Below are 21,969 nucleotides of genomic sequence, written 5' to 3' on the forward strand. Positions count from 1 at the left end.
GAGACTAAAGGAGAATAATAAGCTCAAGCTTGTGCTGTCATAATAAAGTTAGGGTATATATAAAATTTAATATTGTGGTACTTAATACCTATTTTGTCAGGGCCGGAACACAGTTTAGAGATGTTAGATAATGACAAAATGTTTTCCCAAATTATGAAGTAAGTGCTTTTTCAGCAAAGTCTCAGATATTTTGGACGTCATTTTGCGGCTAGTTCAAGGAAGTTCTTTACAAATCAGTAAAGGACGTACACAGCTAAAAGCACAGATCCATTTTATCCACTCATACTTCACACTCACTCATGCTTGTGTTCCCTGTCATGTGGTGAGATATAGTACACAGTGCAGATTTATAGAGCCGATCAGAACATGTATATTTGTATCTTCTTATCCTTAAACCATAAAAATGGACTCCTAGAACTAGTGCAGACTTTTAGAATAACTAGAGCAATAAAAATAGTATTTAATGGAAGGTATCAAATTATGTTATATTTAAGCACTACTAAACATGTCTTGTCAAGCTGTGTTGTGTGGTAATGGCCAACAGCAGTCCTGCAGTAAAACTTAACCTCATGAAGACTATAATGATATGCTGCTGTTAAAACTGGTTTTAAAGGGGTGCTGAGTCAACTTTATGGTTATTTTGGAAGCTACAGTTTGTAAAAATCTGTGTGGAGGTGCTCTGTTGATAATTTCTATTATTTTGATTTATATTGTGAAGATAGCGAAGATAAAAGAAACATCTGTCTAAAATGTAATATAGTTGAACAGGTATTCCTTCTAATATATTGTAGATTGGTTTTAGTCTTCTTAACGTGCTATGTTTGTATCACACGATCACTATTTTCTTATCCTCTTACCCGTGCTGTGCTGTATTTATCCATGTTACATTATACATATATCGACATACATGGATTCACACCATATAATGGCTGTTAGTCCAGAACACCACAGCCAATGGATAAAATATAGTGGACAGTTCAATCTTCAATTAAACTTCAATTGGGTATAAGTTACTTTAACAGCTGGTCTTCCCTTCTTATTCTGTCCTTAAACCATGTAAGCTGGTTAGTAAGTAGAACTTACTTGCCCTGTTCAAATGTAATGTACTTTGGCATGCTGAAAATAGATGGTGTGACAAGTGTCTACTTATCTACAGTATTGTTTATAATATCCATATGACTGTGTCTGTAATTCAGTGCAAGAACCCAGTCACATAAAACAACCACATGATGTTTTGATCAACAATCCTCTCACATTGTCAAGCATTATCTGTCAAGGCAACAGTGACGTGTGCTGTTGGAGTAATGTGATCAGATCTGTTTGTCACGGAAAATCAGATTAATCGGTGTGTCTTGTTCAGTGCTGTGTGCTGTTTGGAAAATGCAATAAACAAATCAGTGCCACGGTTTGAGTTATATGATCTTGAGTGTGATGTTCAGCTGTCAGTGGATCTACCCTGCTTGTATTAGTTTGCGTTACAGTATGTGTTTGGTCGATGAGAAAAATTATGTAGATTGAAACTATTTCTTACCTTATTTGATGAGACAGGATTTAACAGGTTTCAAGGAGGAAACAGGAACAGCACCAAGCAGCAATGGGGAAACATGGAAGAGAATAAAAAGAAAGGAAGGAAGTCTGTTAGACTGGTGGTCAATTTGCAAAGTTTGGCTTTGGGAAGTACGGTTAACCCACATACTTACCGTGCAGCTCACAACAAACAGGATTGCAATTTTATGTAATATGTATGATTCATAGAACATGTAAATTGTGTATATTTTGATGGAAAACAATACAAATGGAAATGGATGGTAAAAGTATGTTTAGTGAGAAAATATTAGAATTTAAAAATGTGGAAACAGATGTGTGTTGGTTGCTCTGTAACAGCTTTGAATAAGTGCTGCAATGACAGAATTAGGTGACTATCAGAGTATATTGTAAAACAAATGTCTGTGTATGTGTGCATGTAAATATGAGAGAGAGAGAGGGAGAGAAGGAGGGAGAGAGAGATTATAAGCAATGTAAAGAAACCTATTTTGAAACAAAAAGCCAAAAAAAGGTTAAAATGTCTATCTGACCCAAATAGAGATAAGAGATAAACAAGCATATTCTAAGCAAGTAACCACAAACTGGAAACTGACGAAACAAGTTACAAGACAAAATAATCATAGGAACCAAAAGTGGCCAATGTTGCAGGTGAGGTTGATACACAGTGTCCACCTTCAATGCAAAACATTCGTGGAAATTAGAAAGATTTATTTAACTGTGTAACTTCAGATTTCAAAGAGGTTAAGGACTTTCCAAAATTAAAAATACAACCATGGTCTTGATTTTGATACGACAATAATATATGAAAACTAAAGCAGAAATGAAGTTAGGGAGAAAGGCAAATAATAATAATAATAATAATAATTGGACTAATTATGGAACTGCACAGTGTAGTGTGGCAGGTCCCTGTTGTTGTTAATGACTGCATGACTTAATGAAACATTTTCAAAAGCATTCCCCAACTAGTTTATGGTGTGTAAACAACAGAATAATCGAAAATGGGTCCAAAAATCAACTCCCTCTTCAACTAAAAGCACAACATGCTTTGGTACAGGACAACCACTTCATCCTAAAACATAAAACATCAACCTGATCATTGCTGAAAAGATAATGACAGGGCAAATATCATATATACATCACAGACAAAATACTGCACTGCTGCACAAAACCACTACCCCTGTAGCAACAGCAGGGGGCCTCGAGGCGATGGCCTGTGAAAAATCCATGTGTTATTAATGAGATTCTTTGCTCTGTGGCCCCATGTTTGTTACAGCTGATGTGTCTGTGAGAGTCTTTGTGAGTACACATTTGAGCTTCTCACACAAAGCAAAGCAGCAATTAATTTATAACTGACTGATGAACAGAATTGCTCTAAAACAGGTCACCCAAGATATCAACGAATCATAAAAGGACACCCAAAGGCTGCTGTTCCTCTCACACGACTAAATCAAAGAATGTAATCAGAAATAGGTTAATCCAAGTGAGTACACTCATAAATAGGAGTCTGCTGAAACAAGGGTAGGGAACAGAATCAGGGCAGCATAGATTAGAAAAAAAATATCAGAAGCAGCCATGACTGCCCTCTCCCCCTCCCTTTTCTTCCATCATCATCCACCCCAGGTCTGAGGATGCAGCATCTACTTTCTCCAAACAGGGGTGTTTCCTGTCCTCCCAGCATCAACAAATACATGGAACCATAACACAACAGAGGCAGCATCTGCTGCTGACCCCCTGTGCATCCACTGAAAATGGTACAGCCCTGCCAGTGAGTCAGCTTGTTGCTATGGTAACACATCCCACCTCCCTTGCTTCCATCCCACCCTGCTTCCTGCAAGCTGACAAAGGTGTCAAAAAAAGGAGCTACAAAAACAACCTGGAGAATAAAGACAATAACAGTGGACCTATGCTCACCTGCTCACACATACTTATGTACACTGTTAATATATTCAAATGAAGCACATTGGCTGGTGGCCACTAAATGGTCTCTTGACAAATGGTTGAAAAGCAGCACAAATGGGATAAGTCTTCCTGTCATGAACATGGTGGTCTACGGGGGAATGAAATGATGCCACATGGTGTATAATGTCTTTTTATAGACAGGGTAAAAATGTCATACACTGAGCAATCTTCCTCTCCCTTTCTCTGTGTGTCTTTCTTTCTCTGCAGCAGAACGGTGCAGCTGGAGAGGGGGAGGGGAGGGATGCAGAAAATGAGATCAGGAGGAAAAAGGAAGACTGCTGGAAACAGAGAGCAACTGATGAACAGTGGTCATCCAGTTTTAGAAACAATTTCACACCATGTACAGTGACTGAGTAAATGGCAATAATCTAAACAATTGTTTCTGTGATTTCTTAGTTCAAATCAAAATGAATCAAAAATAATATTGTGAACAAAATCTGAAATAATTACATGGACGCCATACAGGTTGTATAATCCACATACATAATAATAATAATCACATATTAATTAACAGTGGGAACAGTAGAAACATGCAGAAAACTACTTTCAGGTGGTACTGTATTATAGCATGCTATTAAAAAGGATAGTAAACTAACTCTCAGAACGGATGCCAGCAGGAAAGTTTAAGGCAACTCTGGAAACACTTATCCATATCCTTATCCACAAGTTTAACATCCACCCTTGTATAAAACCACAGTCCCAGAGGAACAGCAAGCAATTGACCATGTGGAGCAAGTATTATGTCCTGAAGCTTTTAGACATACAGTATATTTATCATATCACTGTCGATGTATTAAAGAGTTTGCTCCATGGGAATGAACGTCCTCAGTATCTTAGATATCTGGGACATCTTGTAAACAAAACCACAATGAGGGATTATGGCATTAACATTAACCACATCCCTGAACACTACCCACAATGAGTTGATGAGCCCCAGCGGCACAAACATAGGTGCACAGCTGCTCACCAGACATGAAGGCCAGACTCTTGAACAGCATCTTAGCCCTGTGAGAACCAAGAGCTTCCACATTACATTTTTACGGTCAGTGACAAGTTTGGCAAATTAATGATGGGAAGTTTGTGTGGGATTCAAAAACAGTTTGAAGGTAGAGATATTAAACAACACACTGAACTGATAGAGGATAGACAACAGTCTGAACCATTTAGTTTGTTGCCAGAACATTTCTCTGAGCTTTGACCCCTACGGAGGTGCTGTGGTCAGAAGAATTTACGGCACTTAGTAAAATCAGAAGTTTAAAGCTGAGAAAATGAGACATAATGGTTTAGTTGAAACAGGGAAAGCAGACACAGATGTGGGCCATTAAACATGGCAGGATGCTTCCTGTGGTTGTGAGAGTTAACATTTGAAGTCTGTCAACATATATTATCCCATGCACACACCGTGACCAGCATTTAGACTTTTGTGCTAACACACACTCCAACCCAGAGCTGCCAGACCATACACACCATGCTTGCTCCAAAAATAGACAAAAGCAAAGCAAACAAAACTTGAGAGGAACAATCATCAACCACATCAAAGTACCATTTACTCATCGCTTTAAGCTAAATGTTTAAATGAGACTTTGTGTGGCCTGCATCTAAAGACAATAGTAATTATTATGAAATCTAAACCAATTTGTTTTCTTCACAACTGCCATAATACTTGCAACAGCACCTTTACAGCACAATACAGGGGTTTTATGTTCAGCATACAATATAAAAATGATCACAGATGGAGTCATAGGCAGATCAGGTGCACTCTTGTGTCTGTGTACTGACCGTAGTGATAAAAATAATTATTTTACAGACCACTGAATAGCTGGATTTAAATATAATCTGGGCCAGTTGTCCTGTGTAACTGTTTTTGTTCAAACACAGTCAAACTCTATTCTGATTACTGACATCCCCCTGTTGTTTGTTATATAACTCCTCTCTCTGTGGTGTCTTGCTATTGCCTATCTTCAATTTCTTTATATTTTATCAAGACATGTCTCAGTTTATCTGTGTCCTTTACAGTGACGTGAGCAAATTTAGCCTGACACCACAACTTCACACCAAAGGTTTCTCTATTTTCAGCAGACAAAGAAGGCTGCAGATCAAAATGGCTGCTGTGCGTCTCTATCACAAATGCTGCACAGGGATGGAGAGACTGTGCCGGTTACCACGTGCCTCTTCCCCTCCCCCGCTGCCTCTCTCTTCCTCTCCATCACAGATTTTCCTCCCTCGCTCTCAATCTCCCTTGGATCAGCAGGTACTGTTGCCTCTTTCCCTATACAACATTTTAAACATGTGATTGAATATATAATGTCCCTTTTTGCATTTCGCTTCATGTCTTTGTTGCAGTAAGATGAGCTCTACCATCACTCTTTTTCCTTTCACAAGAAGCCCTATACTCATGGCTGCATCGTGTTATGAAGGGAACTAGGTCACTGAAAAAGTAGTGCACTGAGTGGCTGTGTGTTTCTATGTGAGAGCAATCTGTATTAAAGCTTTAGCAGGGATGAAAACCAGTGTTGGGGTTCTTTCACTGTAGCTTTTTCTAATTTTCCCAGACACTTATGCAGGTCATTACATGAATCTCTCTGACAAGGCACACAGTACAGTATAATACAAAATACCAACGTATATAAACAGATAAAAAAGATCTAAACATACACATACAGGAAACATAACCTTAATGTCAAAAATGACATCAGGTTTCAGTGCAGAATGATATGATTGTCAGGACTAATATATGACATATGACAGAAGAAAAAAATGAAATTAAGGTGGCAAATGTAAATACAGAAATGCAGATATACTGTTAGAAGGCAGACACCCCGGACCTCACAAAAAGCAGAAGGTATAATTACTGTTCATAGACTGCTAGGGAGTCAGTAATACTGTTATATGTACTGTAATATGTGCAGTAAGTACATGGAGAATTAATAGATGCAGTTTGACAGGCAAGCATATGTAGAAAGTCGCTACAGAAAGTAAAAGTCATGAGACAGTGGCACTATAAAAAGGCCAATGCTGACGTATTCCTATAAGTGACAAAAAGATGTTAATGATATTCAATATAGTAGTAAATGCCCATTTTGACTGTCCTCATACATGAAAGAAATTACATAACCTAAAGAATAAATGTCTATAAGCTATAAATTCAGCCACAAAGCAGCACAAAGGTGCTACTTGTTGAGTACATTTGGCACTGTATTAAACCTGAGCATCTTTCAGCAAGAACGTACATTACTAGAACTATTCAATAAAGAAATAAATAGATGATAAAATAAAATGTATAATTTGGGAACAATGGTTTCAATAAAGCAAGTAACTGACATATCTCACCTCTGTGAGCACATTCTCTGACTCAGTTTTATGTCTTGGCACTGTCCTGGTAGCACTATGGTCAACACTGAGAGTGCTTTGACTGAAGGGGCGGGGACATTTAACATCACTCATCCGAGAGTCAGTAGTTCCGTACACCTCGTAACTGTACGCCTGCTTCAACGTACCGGTACCTCCTACGTCTGCGTAAAGGGGCGGATAATATGGAATGACAGGAAGATTCCCGCTGGATTTGCAAAACAGGCGCTCGCGTCTCCACCTGTAGATTTTCACTGATATGATAACCACTAAACACGTGATGAAGAGGAGAGAAACTACAGCCAGAGCCAACACTAAGTAAAAAGTCAGGTTGTCATTGTACTCCTTGTCGTGTGGAAAGTCGGTGAACTCCGACAGCACTTCAGGGAAGCTGTCCGCCACCGCCACATTAACTATGACTGTAGCTGAACGAGAGGGCTGCCCGTTGTCCTCCACTATAACAGTCAGTCTTTGTTTCACACCATCTTTATCAGTCACTTGACGGATAGTTCTGATTTCTCCATTCTGTAAGCCCACTTCAAACAGCGCCCTGTCTGTGGTTTTCTGTAGTTTATAGGAGAGCCAGGCATTCTGTCCAGAGTCCACATCAACAGCAACCACTTTAGTCACCAGATAGCCCACATCTGCTGAACGAGGAACCATCTCAGCCACCAGAGAGCCACCAGACTGGACTGGATACAGAACCTGAGGAGGGTTGTCGTTCTGGTCCTGGATCATTATTTTCACTGTCACATTGCTACTGAGTGGAGGAGAGCCTCCATCCTGAGCTTTAACGCGAATATAGAACTCTTTTGTTTGTTCGTAGTCGAAGGAACGCACAGCAAGTACCTCTCCGCTCTCAGCATTAACTGAAAAATAAGCCGAAGCTGACATCCCATTCAGCTGGCTTTCTTCAAGGAAATAGGAAATGCGTGCATTGCTGCCATGGTCCATGTCACTGGCTTTGACAGAGACGACTGACATGCCAGGTGAATTATTTTCATTGATGAAAGCAGTCAACGAATGGTGTGGGAACATTGGGGCGTTGTCGTTTACGTCCGATATTTTTAGATTAATTGTTTTGTTTGTGGAATAAGGTGGGGAACCCTCGTCCATTGCAGTTATCGTTATATTATATTCTGGCACTGTTTCACGATCCAAAACATCGTCAGATATCAGACTGTAAAAATTAGTCGCTGTTGACTTGATTTTGAAAGGTAAATCCGGGCTAATAAAACACTTAATCTGGCTGTTTTTACCCGAGTCCAAGTCTTTGATGTTAAGCATCGCTATAACAGTATTTAGAGCCGAATCTTCTGGTATTGGATTGGAGAGAGAAATGATGCTTATCACAGGGGCGTTATCATTGAGGTCGGTCACTTCTATTAGCACCTTACTTGTGTCTGCCAGCCCTCCTTTGTCTGTAGCTTTAATGTCTATTTCATAATTCTTAGCCTTTTCATAATCTAAAACACCCGTTACGGTAATTTCTCCGGTTTGGACATCCATGCCAAACAGGGATGTTGCGCCGTCGGTGTGGTGTGAGAAAGAATAGACTACCTCTTCATTTGCTCCCTTGTCATTATCAGTTGCACTGACTCTTAAAATTACAGTGCCTTTGGATGCGTTTTCTGGAACTGTCACCCTGTAACTAGGTTGACTGAATACTGGCGCATTGTCATTTGCATCCAACACAACGACATTTATTTTGACAGAACCAGATTTTTGAGGATTACCACCATCAAATGCTGTCAGAGTTAATTTATGCTCTTCTTGTTTTTCTCTGTCGAGCGCCGTGTGAAGAATTATTTCAATGTACTTTGTTCCATCAGACCGAGATACAGTATTTAATTTGAAATGATCTGTGGGGTTGAGTTTGTATGTTTGAATTGTGTTATGTGCTACATCTGAATCTTTTGCACTCTCTAGCGAATAGCGAGCCCCTGGTGAGGCAGATTCACTAACCTGGAAACTGTATTCTTTCTTGGAAAAGACTGGAGCATTATCGTTTATATCTGTAATCTCGACATCGATTCTATGTAACTCCATTGGATTTTCAAGGATAATTTGGAAATGAAGAGAGCAGGGAGACACTTGCTTGCACAGTTCTTCTCTGTCTATCCTTTTAGCCACAACCAAACTTCCCCTTTCTGCATTCAGACCAATGTACTCACTGCCGTCCTCGGTAAATATCCTAGCACGCCCAGATTTCAGTCGCTTAATATCCAAACCTAGATCCTGGATGATATTCCCGACTACCGAGCCCGTAGCCATTTCCTCAGGTATAGAATAACGGACCTGACCGACAGTCATGTCTGCGACATAGACGCAGAGAAGCAGCGGCCACCATGAAGGCATTTTCTTTTCGGCCACGCAACAAAGAACTCCTGTGAAGAACGTCTTCAATATCAGAGGGGAATAAACAAAACCAAGGTGTCAAAATCCAAGCAAATGATTGATCACGAGTTCATTGCGGACTGCTGGGCGGCTGGCTTTGTCGGGCTGTAGTTCCGATTAAAATAGAGCTCTAATAACGCATCAGGCAGAGGAGGGAGGACAACACACGAGAAATGAGCCTTATTTTCCTCAGACTAACCAACAGCGGCACTTAGAGACGCAAAATGAAACTGCAGTGGTAACCGTGAATGCAAATTGAAATCTTACTAAGAGTACACTTTGCACAGACAGATAGATAAATAGATAGATAGATTGATATTCATAATTATGAAATTTTCCAAAAGTGTAAAACGTATCAATTAAGTGATAATAACAAATCGAATAAAATATTTAGGGTGATTTCAGTGCCTCTGTCCATGGTTGTGGCTGCACAATCGGTGCATCTAAAAAAACAAACCAAAATAACAAACCTCTAGAGGAGAGTCTGGTTCATCCAGGATGCTCTTCTCACTCTGCATCCGCTGCATCGTCCCTGTAGAACTGGGGTCCATTATCAACACGTTCTGACTACCAGCTCTGCCGAACTTACAGTCACTCTTTCTGGAGTCAGTCGTCCTGCACACCTCATAATTGTACACGTGTTGGAGAGTCCCTGTCCCCAAAGTGTCTGAGTAACGTGGTGGATAATATGGAATCACAGGGAGGTTGGAGTGATACAAGATGCGAGACTGTCTCCACCTGTAGATTTTCACTGATATGATGACCACTAAACACGTGATGAAGAGGAAGGCAACTACAGCCAGAGCCAACACTAGGTAAAAAGTCAGGTTGTCATTGTACTCCTTGTCGTGTGGAAAGTCAGTGAACTCCGACAGCACTTCAGGGAAGCTGTCCGCCACCGCCACGTTAACAATGACTGTAGCTGAACGAGAGGGCTGCCCGTTGTCCTCCACTATAACAGTCAGTCTTTGTTTCACAGCATCTTTATCAGTCACTTGGCGGATAGTTCTGATTTCTCCATTCTGTAAGCCCACTTCAAACAGTGCCCTGTCTGTGGCTTTCTGTAGTTTATAGGAGAGCCAGGCATTCTGTCCAGAGTCCACATCAACAGCCACCACTTTAGTCACCAGATAGCCCACATCTGCTGAACGAGGAACCATCTCAGCCACCAGAGAGCCACTAGTCTGGACTGGATACAGAACCTGTGGAGGGTTGTCGTTCTGGTCCTGGATCATTATTTTCACTGTCACATTGCTACTGAGTGGAGGAGAGCCTCCATCCTGAGCTTTGACTCGGAACTGAAAATCTTTTATCTGCTCGTAGTCAAAAGAGCGCACTGCATGGATGACTCCACTATCAGCACTAACGGACACATATGAGGAGACTGGTATTCCGTTAACGGAGGAGTCCTCCAGTATGTAAGAAACACGGGCATTCTGGTTCCAGTCAGCGTCTCTGGCTTTCACTGTGAATACAGAGAGACCTGGTGTGTTGTTTTCTACAATGTAGGCCTCATATGAGCTCCTCTCAAAGACAGGTGCGTTGTCATTCACATCTGAGATCTGTAAGGTGAGAGTGACGCTGCTGGAGAGAGAGGGCACTCCCTCATCAGAGCAGGTCACTGTGATATTAAACTCAGAGTCTCGCTCTCTGTCCAAATCACTGTCTGTCGTTAAACTATAGAAATCACTGGTTGTAGACTTCATAACTAAAGGCATGTTATTATTCATAATGCACTGGATCTTGCCGTTTTCGCCCGAGTCCGCGTCCTGAACATTTATCATTGTCACAACAGTACCGGGCTTGGCACCTTCTGATATCACATTTGATTTAGATATTATATGGATATCGGGTTTATTGTCATTCATGTCAAGGACGTCAATTATGACTTTACAGGAATCAACCAGTCCCCCGTCATCAGTTGCACGGATGTTTATTTGAAATGTTCGAGCTTCTTCATAGTCAACGTTTCCTTTTAGCCGAATTTCACCAGTATCGTCATTTACTTCAAATAATCCACGGGCGTTATCTAATATACTCGAAATGGAATATGTTATTTTACCGTTAGATCCATCATCTGCATCTGCGGCAGAAACCGTTATTACAACGGTTCCTATTGGTGCATTTTCTCTTATGGATGCTTTATATATAGGCTGTGTAAAAACAGGAGCATTGTCATTAGCGTCTAAAACAGTGATCAGAATCTGCATTGTTCCCGTCATCTGCGGCTCTCCACCATCCACCGCAGTCAGAACTAAAGACAGGTGTTCACGTTTTTCTCTATCAAGGGGTTTCTCTAAGACCATTTCCACATTTTTTGTTCCATCTACTTGGTCGTGTAATTTCAAAACAAAATTCTCTGTCGGCTCAAGTTTATATGTTTGCAGTCCATTTGAGCCTACATCAAGATCCACTGCTCGATCTAATATGAATTTAGCCCCACCGACAGCAGATTCACTAATTCTAAATTTGACGTCGTTCTTTTCGAATGATGGAGGATTATCATTAACATCCGTGATCTCAATCGTCACACTGTAAAATTCCATCGGATTCTCTAATATGACTTGAAAATGCAAAGCGCAAGGCGTCGTTTGTCGACACAGAGCCTCTCTGTCTATCCTATTTTTGATGAGGAGGACGCCTCTGTCGTTATTCAGCTCGATATAGTCGCCACTATCTCGAGTGAAAATACGAGCTTTACCTGATTTCAGTCTTTTAACATCTAAGCCAAAATCCTTAGCCATGTTGCCAACTAGAGAGCCTTTTGGCATTTCCTCGGGAATGGAGTAGCTGACTTGTCCGAGCACCGAGCTTAGAGAGAGGACCGAGAAAAACAACAGTACTTGCCCTCTCATTGTTGTCTCCGACGTTATTCCAGCGTACATCTTGTATGAGTTCTGTACATTTGTCCACAAGAAATTAAAGCTCAGCGCAGGTTTTATGGCTTATTCCGAACAAGAAAAAAAATATTAGATGTCCTGGATGTTCAGTAAATTCCAGACGATGCGTTTCGCTTCTGTCTCTTTCTCCGTCTAAAATAAAGGCACGATGGGAGGTACAAAGAGTCTCCAGTAAATCTAAAACAATCTAGCCAACAGCGGCACTCTGAGTTCATGAAGTAAAATTGCATCTAGAAGGAACAAAATATTGTGTCATTGCTGGAAAATAACTAAAAGTTAAAACACATTAACAGTGAATGGATACCATCCACCGACACAACACTGATTACAGAAAACGTCTATAAATCAAAAATGTTCAAAGTGAATGTTAAAAACATTCGATCACATAAAATATATGAGTTAATTTAGAGAAACATGGGAGTTGTAAAAGGGAAAAAGAGACGTGGTTCTGATTGTGGAATTATGTCGCTATCCGAGGTGCTGAACGTAAGTGATCAATTACGTAACTGCATGGTTTACACCGTGAATAGATAGCTAAAGATTCTAACCTCTAGAGGAGAGTCTGGTTCATCCAGGATGCTCTTCTCACTCTGCATCCGCTGCATCGTCCCTGTAGAACTGGGGTCCATTATCAACACGTTCTGACTACCAGCTCTGCCGAACTTACAGTCACTCTTTCTGGAGTCAGTCGTCCTGCACACCTCGTAATTGTACACGTGTTGGAGAGTCCCTGTCCCCAAAGTGTCTGAGTAACGTGGTGGATAATATGGAATCACAGGGAGGTTGGAGTGATACAAGATGCGAGACTGTCTCCACCTGTAGATTTTCACTGATATGATAACCACTAAACACGTGATGAAGAGGAAGGAAACTACAGCCAGAGCCAACACTAAGTAAAAAGTCAGGTTGTCATTGTACTCCTTGTCGTGTGGAAAGTCTGTGAACTCCGACAGCACTTCAGGGAAGCTGTCCGCCACCGCCACGTTAACAATGACTGTAGCTGAACGAGAGGGCTGCCCGTTGTCCTCCACTATAACAGTCAATCTTTGTTTCACAGCATCTTTATCAGTCACTTGGCGGATAGTTCTGATTTCTCCATTCTGTAAGCCCACTTCAAACAGTGCCCTGTCTGTTGCTTTCTGTAGTTTATAGGAGAGCCAGGCATTCTGTCCAGAGTCCACATCAACAGCCACCACTTTAGTCACCAGATAGCCCACATCTGCTGAACGAGGAACCATCTCAGCCACCAGAGAGCCTCCAGTCTGGACTGGATACAGAACCTGAGGGGGGTTGTCGTTCTGGTCCTGGATCATTATTTTCACTGTCACATTGCTACTGAGTGGAGGAGAGCCTCCATCCTGAGCTTTGACTCGGAACTGGAAATCTTTGATCTGCTCGTAGTCAAAAGAGCGCACTGCGTGGATGACTCCACTATCAGCACTAATGGACACATATGAGGAGACTGGTACTCCGTTAACAGAGGAGTCCTCCAGTATGTAAGAAACACAGGCATTCTGGTTCCAGTCAGCGTCTCTGGCTTTCACTGTGAATATAGAGAGGCCTGGTGTGTTGTTTTCTACAATGTAGGCCTCATATGAGCTCCTCTCAAAGACAGGTGCGTTGTCATTCACATCTGAGATCTTTAAGGTGAGAGTGACACTGCTAGAGAGGGAGGGTACTCCTTCGTCAGAGCAGGTCACTGTGATATTATACTCAGATGCTCTCTCTCTGTCTAAATCACTGTCCGTCATGAGACTATAGAATTTTTCTGATGTTGACTTCAATACGAAATAATTGTTGTCATTAATGACGCATTGCACTTTACCATTTTCAGACGAGTCTGCATCTTCGACATTTATCATCGTCACAACAGTGTTAGCTTTAGCATCTTCTGATATGACATTTGATTTCGACATAATATGTATATCAGGACGGTTGTCGTTCATGTCTACTACATCGACAATCAATTTACAAGAACCAGTTAGGCCACCTTCATCCGTAGCGCGAATGCTAATCTGGAAAGTTTTTGCTTTCTCATAATCAATGTTTCTATTCAAAGTAACCTCTCCATTTCGTTTATTTATTATAAACAACCCATGGGCATGGTCTAGCATAGTTGAAATTGAATACGTTATTCTGCCATTAGACCCATCATCTGCATCTGTGGCAGTAACTGTCACTACAACGGTTCCCACTGGTGCATTTTCTCTTACGGAGGCTTTATAAACAGGCTGTGTAAATACAGGAGCATTGTCGTTTGCGTCTAAAACGGCAATGTGAATCTGCATTGTTCCTGTCATCTGCGGCTCGCCCCCATCCACCGCAGTCAGAACTAAAGTCAAGTGTTCATTTTTCTCCCTGTCCAGTGGTGCATTCAACACCATTTCGACATTTTTACTACCGTCTCCTTGATTATTAGTTTTAAGAGTAAAAAAATCTGTTGGTTTCAAGCCATATGCTTTTAAACTGTTTTCGCCCACATCAAGATCTGTGGCCCCATCTAAAGTGAACGTTGTGCCACTAAGCGCAGACTCGCTGATATTAAATTGAGCCTCGCTCCTTATGAAGGTCGGAGGGTTGTCATTTATATCTGTAATTTCAACTGTAACGCTGTAGAATTCCATCGGATTTTCCAATAAAATCTGAAAATGCAAAGCGCACGGCGTCATTTGACCACAAAGCGCCTCCCTGTCTATCCTTTCTTTAAGAAGGAGAATTCCTCTTTCTCCGTTCAGCTCGATATATTCTCTGCTATCACGAGTAAAAACGCGAGCTCTGCCGGATTTCAGTCTTTTCACATCCAGACCTAAGTCCTGAACTATGTTACCAACAAAAGAGCCTTTCGACATTTCCTCGGGAATGGAGTAACTGATCTGTCCAAGCACTGTACTGAGGAAGAGGACCGAAATCAACAATAGCACTTGCCGTCTCATTGTTATGGCTGACATCGTCGTTTCGCCCGTCTGTAAACCTCTTCGTCTCCTTTCACATTTGCTTATTACACACCTTCTGTCCAAAGAAAATCTTAAAAATCCACAAGAGAAAAGAGAAATTCCCGACCGAGATTATACGATCCCCTCGTAGGTGTTTTTTATTCCATGCTCCCGTTTTGCTTCTTGCTCAAATACATGGAGAAGATGGGAGGTTCTACTACATATCAGCTCTAAAACGGAGTCATACTGGTCAACAGCGTCCCTCTGAGTTCAAAGTCAATATTACACAAGCAATGCTGCTATAAAAGAAGGAATGTAAAATATAGATCGAAATTAAATGTCTGAACAGAGGTTACTTTTAGTAGACATGCAGATATTTGAAAAAGAGATACAGCTTACATTAAAGAGAAATGGGCAATGGATGAGCATATTTTGAAAAGGGGAGTAAAGCTCAAGGACGAACACCCTCCATGACACACTGAGGTTTTAAAAGTATAGAAAGGAAGAAATAAAGACAAAATAATTAACATCTGAAACTGTCCTCAATTAAGAAGTTTTTTAAAGGCTAGACATAAAAAGGGCCCATTTAAAATAACAATAAATATGTAGTAATATTACACCCGTATAGATAAGAGTGATTAAAATGTCCCTGTCCATGGTGCTGATTGCAGATTGTCAATGATAATGGACGGGTGACTGATAAATTCATTAATTAAAGGGGGCATACATATGAAAACAAAACTGCTGTAATTAACCTCGATTAACCAACCTCTAGAGGAGAGTCTGGTTCATCCAGGATGCTCTTCTCACTCTGCATCCGCTGCATCGTCCCTGTAGAACTGGGGTCCATTATCAACACGTTCTGACTACCAACTCTGCCGAACTTACAGTCACTCTTTCTGGAGTCAGTCGTCCTGCACACCTCGTAATTGTACACGTGTTGGAGAGTCCCTGTCCCCAAAGTGTCTGAGTAACGTGGTGGATAATATGGAATCACAGGGAGGTTGGAGTGATACAGGATGCGAGACTGTCTCCACCTGTAGATTTTCACTGATATGATAACCACTAAACACGTGATGAAGAGGAAGGAAACTACAGCCAGAGCCAACACTAAGTAAAAAGTCAGGTTGTCATTGTACTCCTTGTCGTGTGGAAAGTCTGTAAACTCCGACAGCACTTCAGGGAAGCTGTCCGCCACCGCCACGTTAACAATGACTGTAGCTGAACGAGAGGGCTGCCCGTTGTCCTCCACTATAACAGTCAGTCTTTGTTTCACAGCATCTTTATCAGTCACTTGGCGGATAGTTCTGATTTCTCCATTCTGTAAGCCCACTTCAAACAGCGCCCTGTCTGTGGTTTTCTGCAGTTTATAGGAGAGCCAGGCATTCTGTCCAGAGTCCACATCAACAGCCACCACTTTAGTCACCAGATAGCCCACATCTGCTGAACGAGGAACCATCTCAGCCACCAGAGAGCCACCAGTCTGGACTGGATACAGAACCTGAGGAGGGTTATCGTTGTGGTCCTGGATCATTACTTTCACCGTCACATTGCTACTGAGTGGAGGAGAGCCTCCATCCTGAGCTTTGACTCGGAACTGGAAATCTTTGATCTGCTCGTAGTCAAAAGAGCGCACTGCGTGGATGACGCCACTATCAGCACTAACAGACACATATGAGGAGACTGGTACTCCATTGATAGAGGAGTCCTCCAGTATGTAAGAAACACGGGCATTCTGGTTCCAGTCAGCATCTCTGGCTTTCACTGTGAATACAGAGAGGCCTGGTGTGTTGTTTTCTACAATGTAGGCCTCATATGAGCTCTTCTCATAGACAGGAGCGTTGTCATTCACATCTGAGATCTGTAAGGTGAGAGTGACACTGCTGGATAGAGAGGGCACTCCCTCATCAGAGCAGGTTACTGTGATATTATACTCAGATGCTCTCTCTCTGTCTAAATCACTGTCTGTCACTAAATTATAGAAATTATTTGATGTCGATTTCAATATGAAAGGAATATTATCATTAATAGAGCATTGCACTTTACCATTTTCAGCAGAGTCTGGGTCTTGAATATTAATCATTGTAACTACGGTGTTTGGAGTGGCATTCTCTGATATAATGGCTGATTTAGACATGATTTTAATCGTTGGTTCATTGTCATTTATGTCAACGACATCTACTATCACTTTGCAAGAATCAGTTAGTCCTCCATTATCCCTTGCACGTACATTGATCTGAAAATGTCTTTTCTTTTCATAATCCAAACCTCCAACCAATCTAACTTCACCGGTTTCCTCATTAATTTGAAACATATGTCTGACATCATCCAAACTATTTGTGATTGAGTATGTTATTTTACCATTTAACCCATGATCAGCATCTGACGCACTAACAGATGTCACTATAGTTCCTTTAGGAGCATTTTCAGCGACAATGCCTTTGTATATCGGCTGCGTAAATACAGGAGCATTATCATTGGCATCTAATACTGTAATGAGAATCTGCATCGTTCCCGTCATCTGCGGCTCTCCTCCATCTACTGCAGTTAACACCAGTGAAATTAACTCATCTTTCTCTCTGTCCAGGTTTTTTTGTAAGACCATTTCCACATTATTTTTACCGTCAGCTTGATTGTGTAGTTTAAGTAAAAAATTATCACTTGGCTTAAGTACATAATTTTGGACTGTATTAATACCTACATCTGAATCCACAGCCCTTTCGAGATCAAATTTTGCTCCAACAACTGCAGACTCGCTTATTGTGAATTTAATTTCGTTTTTCTCAAAGGTTGGCGCGTTATCGTTGATATCTGTAATTTCAACTGTTACGCTGTAAAATTCCATAGGATTCTCTAACACGATCTGAAAATGCACAGCGCACGGTGTCGTATCGCCGCATAACGCCTCTCTGTCTATCCGCTCTTTGATAAGGAGGACTCCCCTGTCGTTGTTCAGTTCGATGTACTCTCTGCTATCGCCAGAATAAACACGAGCGTTGCCCGACCTCAGTCGTTTAACGTCCAAGCCTAAATCCTGAGCTATGTTACCCACCAAAGAGCCTTTCATCATTTCCTCCGGAACAGAATAGCTGACCTGCCCGAGGACTGAGCTAAGAGACAGAACCGAAACGAACAGAAGTACTTGCCGTCTCATTGTTTGCAATTTTCTCGCGAAGAACAAAAGACAGCCTTAACGTAAATCCGATAGAACCATGGGCAGTCATCCAAAGTAAATACGGTGAATATTCCTCCAATTCGAAATAAACCTTTGATCGTTGTGCGCCGCCGTGGTGTATTTCGGCCCCACAGACGAAGACAATGCGGTCGGTGCTTGCCCTTTCTCTGTAAAACATGGGAACTGAGAGGCGGTGCTGCTGTAACTATATTACATCTGTGACATCGTAGGCAACAGCGGCCCATTGAGTTCAGAAAGCAAAACTGCAGATACAAGGTTTGAAGATGGCAGACGTTGGAAAACTGAGAAAATAACCAGAGTAATTTACGATTAAGTATTGTCACAAGTATTTCAATTAGTATACTATGTTAGTGTGCAGAAAAAAAAAAATCCAAAAGATATCAATGACCTTCGAATTATGACGATGAGTACTGCCTATTTCGTGTCACACAAAATACCAGAAACAGTGTATCTGTCACATATTGCTCTCCAAGGTGCTGAAAGTAAAGGATCAAACGAATTTAAGCAAATGCTGTAGGATTAAAACGTTTCACGAGGACGAGTACAAACCAATGCCATGATGTAACAGCATTCTAACTTCCAAAACAAAGCACAAAACTTTAGAGTAAGAGTTTTAAACATCACTGTGTTGGTACAGCTATAATAGCTTACTACAGCGTAGAGCAAAGATTACTGTTTTGTTTGAGTGTCACTTTTCTCAAGCTGCACAACAATTCCTCCAAATTAATGGCAGAAGTACTGGCTAAACACAAAGATACTGAGCTGTAGTGTGCAAACAGACACAGTTAAGGTAATGCAGAGTGAATAGGAGAATAAAGAGTGTTTTTTTTTTTTTCAGCTATCCAAGGTACTGAATCGACGTGGATAGTAAATGGTGACACTTAAGCACATAGAACTGAAAATAATAACAGTAAAAGCTTGCCAGAACTGTAAAATTCTAACCTCTAGAGGAGAGTCTGGTTCATCCAGGATGCTCTTCTCACTCTGCATCCGCTGCATCGTTCCTGTAGAACTGGGGTCCATTATCAACACGTTCTGACTACCAGCTCTGCCGAACTTACAGTCACTCTTTCTGGAGTCAGTCGTCCTGCACACCTCGTAATTGTACACGTGTTGGAGAGTCCCTGTCCCCAAAGTGTCTGAGTAACGTGGTGGATAATATGGAATCACAGGGAGGTTGGAGTGATACATGATGCGAGACTGTCTCCACCTGTAGATTTTCACTGATATGATAACCACTAAACACGTGATGAAGAGGAAGGAAACTACAGCCAGAGCCAACACTAAGTAAAAAGTCAGGTTGTCATTGTACTCCTTGTCGTGTGGATAGTCAGTGAACTCCGACAGCACTTCAGGGAAGCTGTCCGCCACCGCCACGTTAACAATGACTGTAGCTGAACGAGAGGGCTGCCCGTTGTCCTCCACTATAACAGTCAGTCTTTGTTTCACAGCATCTTTATCAGTCACTTGGCGGATAGTTCTGATTTCTCCATTCTGTAAGCCCACTTCAAACAGCGCCCTGTCTGTGGCTTTCTGTAGTTTATAGGAGAGCCAGGCATTCTGTCCAGAGTCCACATCAACAGCCACCACTTTAGTCACCAGATAGCCCACATCTGCTGAACGAGGCACCATCTCAGCCACCAGAGAGCCTCCAGTCTGGACTGGATATAGAACCTGAGGAGGGTTATCATTCTGGTCCTGGATCATTATTTTCACTGTCACATTGCTACTGAGTGGAGGAGAGCCTCCATCCTGCGCTTTAACACGGAAATGGAAATCTTTGATCTGCTCGTAGTCAAAAGAACGCATTGCTTGGATGACTCCACTATCAGCACTAACGGATACATATGAGGACAGTGGCACTCCATTGATAGAGGAGTCCTCCAGTATGTAAGAAACACGGGCATTCTGGTTCCAGTCAGCGTCTCTGGCTTTCACTGTGAATATAGAGAGGCCTGGTGTGTTGTTTTCTACAATGTAGGCCTCATATGAGCTCCTCTCAAAGACAGGTGCGTTGTCATTGACATCTGAGATCTGTAAGGTGAGAGTGACGCTGCTGGAGAGGGAGGGTACTCCCTCATCAGAGCAGGTCACTGTGATATTATACTCCGATGCTCTCTCTCTGTCTAAATCATTGTCTGTCACTAAGCTATAGAAATTACTCGATGTAGAAGTAATTGAAAATGGTGTATTTTTATTAATAACACATCGGACTTTACCATTTTCTTCAGAATCAGGATCATTTACACTCATTACAGCCACCACTGTGTTGGAAAGTGAACCTTCTCCTATTGAATTTGAAGATGAAATTATTTTTATAACAGGACTGTTGTCATTAATGTCACTTACATCAATAATCACTTTGCTAGAATCAGAAAGACCTCCTCGGTCCACTGCCTCAACATCAATCTCATACTTTCTGGCCTTTTCATAATCTACAATGCCATTTAATATAAGATGACCGTCTTCTGTTATGTGGAATAATTTTGACACGCCTGTCATGCTATTGCCTATTACGTAGCTAACCTCTCCATTGGAGCCTTTGTCTGCATCAGAGGCACTCACTTTGGTAATGAGTGTACCCTTAACACAATTCTCTTTGAGTCCTGCCTTGTAAAAAGCTTGCGTAAAAACAGGAGCGTTATCATTAGCGTCTAATACTGTAATATGAATTTGCATAGTCCCAGATCTTTGCGGCTCTCCTCCATCTACAGCCGTTAATAACAGTGATGCATATTCCTGCTTCTCTCTATCGAGGGGTTTCTGTAAAATCATTTCGACCTTTTTTCCGCCGTCAGACTGACCGTGCAGTTTAAGAATAAAATTGTCGTTGGGCTTCAGTGTGTAGCTCTGAAGACCATTCAGTCCTATGTCTGGGTCTATTGCTTTCTCTAGCATGAACTTAGAGCCGATGACTGCAGTCTCGCTTATTTCAAACCTCCTCTCCTCCTTTTCGAATACGGGAGAATTGTCATTGATATCCGTGATTTCGACGGTTACGGGAAAGATTTCTATCGGGTTTTCTAATGCAATCTGAAAATGTAAAGCACAAGGCGTTGTCTGGCCACAGAGAGCTTCACGGTCTATCTTTTCTTTCATAGTGAGGAGTCCCCTTTCCTTGTTAAGCTGAATGTACTCGACACTGTCTCCCGTGTGGATGCGAGCTTTGCCCGCTTGTAACCGTTTAACATCTAAACCTAAATCCTGAGCTATGTTACCGACCAAAGAGCCTTTGGCCATTTCCTCGGGAATGGAGTAGCTGACCTGGCCGAGCACGGATCGCAGAAAGACGACCGAGAACAACAACAGTACTTGCCGTTTCATTGTTCTATCAGGCACATCCGTCGAACCAAAGTAAAATGTTCTCCCCCTTTTGCAATCCGCTTTACCGGTGAAGATCAGACAAGCAAACGATTGCTTTACAGCAAAAGTCGAACGACAAAATTATTCCTAATTGATATTCCGTGCCTGCTGTTACATCCACCGTCGACGATGCGGTATGCATAGAAGTGATTCGCCTCTGTTGGAAGACAGAGGACGTCCTCGTGTACGTATCTGTTTTCATCACGGTGTTGGTCAACAGCGGCGCACAGAGTTCAAAACACGAAACTGCATTTATAAGTAAAAACTAATGCATGGCTTTTGATATCAGAAATTTCATGAATAAAATGCAATATAATGAACAGTAAGG

At 41.6% G+C, this 21,969-nt stretch overlaps 4 protein-coding genes across 4 annotated transcripts; all 4 read right to left on the minus strand.

Annotated features, from left to right (window-relative positions):
* Nucleotides 1–763: 763 nt before the first annotated feature.
* LOC311491443 (protocadherin beta-16-like) lies at nucleotides 764–12,646 on the minus strand. The gene is made up of 2 exons (XM_084549371.1): nucleotides 9,720–12,646; nucleotides 764–1,531 (listed from the first exon to the last, which is right to left on the minus strand). The coding sequence occupies exons 1-2, from the start codon at nucleotides 12,132–12,134 to the stop codon at nucleotides 1,466–1,468; spliced, it is 2,481 nt and encodes an 826-aa protein (XP_084405497.1). The 5' UTR covers nucleotides 12,135–12,646; the 3' UTR covers nucleotides 764–1,465.
* An 18-nt stretch (nucleotides 12,647–12,664) lies between these two features.
* Nucleotides 12,665–15,278, minus strand: LOC311491361 (protocadherin gamma-A2-like; the record flags this gene model as incomplete). The annotated part of the gene is made up of 1 exon (XM_084549266.1): nucleotides 12,665–15,278. The coding sequence occupies exon 1, from the start codon at nucleotides 15,095–15,097 to the stop codon at nucleotides 12,665–12,667; it is 2,433 nt and encodes an 810-aa protein (XP_084405392.1). The 5' UTR covers nucleotides 15,098–15,278.
* Nucleotides 15,279–15,701: 423 nt separating this feature from the next.
* Nucleotides 15,702–18,236, minus strand: LOC311491466 (protocadherin beta-16-like; the record flags this gene model as incomplete). Its single annotated transcript, XM_084549394.1, has 1 exon — nucleotides 15,702–18,236. The coding sequence occupies one exon, from the start codon at nucleotides 18,234–18,236 to the stop codon at nucleotides 15,843–15,845; it is 2,394 nt and encodes a 797-aa protein (XP_084405520.1). The 3' UTR covers nucleotides 15,702–15,842.
* Nucleotides 18,237–19,091: 855 nt separating this feature from the next.
* LOC311491437 (protocadherin beta-16-like) lies at nucleotides 19,092–21,956 on the minus strand. The gene has a single exon (XM_084549365.1). It carries the CDS (start codon nucleotides 21,600–21,602, stop codon nucleotides 19,113–19,115), a length of 2,490 nt encoding a protein of 829 aa, XP_084405491.1. The 5' UTR covers nucleotides 21,603–21,956; the 3' UTR covers nucleotides 19,092–19,112.
* Nucleotides 21,957–21,969: the final 13 nt, after the last annotated feature.

This window comes from Chelon labrosus, assembly GCF_963514085.1.
Source record: "Chelon labrosus genome assembly, chromosome: 8".
NCBI lineage: Eukaryota > Metazoa > Chordata > Actinopteri > Mugiliformes > Mugilidae > Chelon > Chelon labrosus.

Bases quoted from the DNA above. Each gene is read 5' to 3' on its own strand.
- LOC311491443 (XM_084549371.1), bottom strand. From the start codon at position 12,134: ATGTACGCTGGAATAACGTCGGAGACAACAATGAGAGGGCAAGTACTG. The intron at 1,532-9,719 runs GTTTGTTATTTT...TCATCAAATAAG, and splicing joins AACCAGACTCTCCTCTAGAG to GTAAGAAATAGTTTCAATCT.
- LOC311491437 (XM_084549365.1), bottom strand. From the start codon at position 21,602: ATGAAACGGCAAGTACTGTTGTTGTTCTCGGTCGTCTTTCTGCGATCC.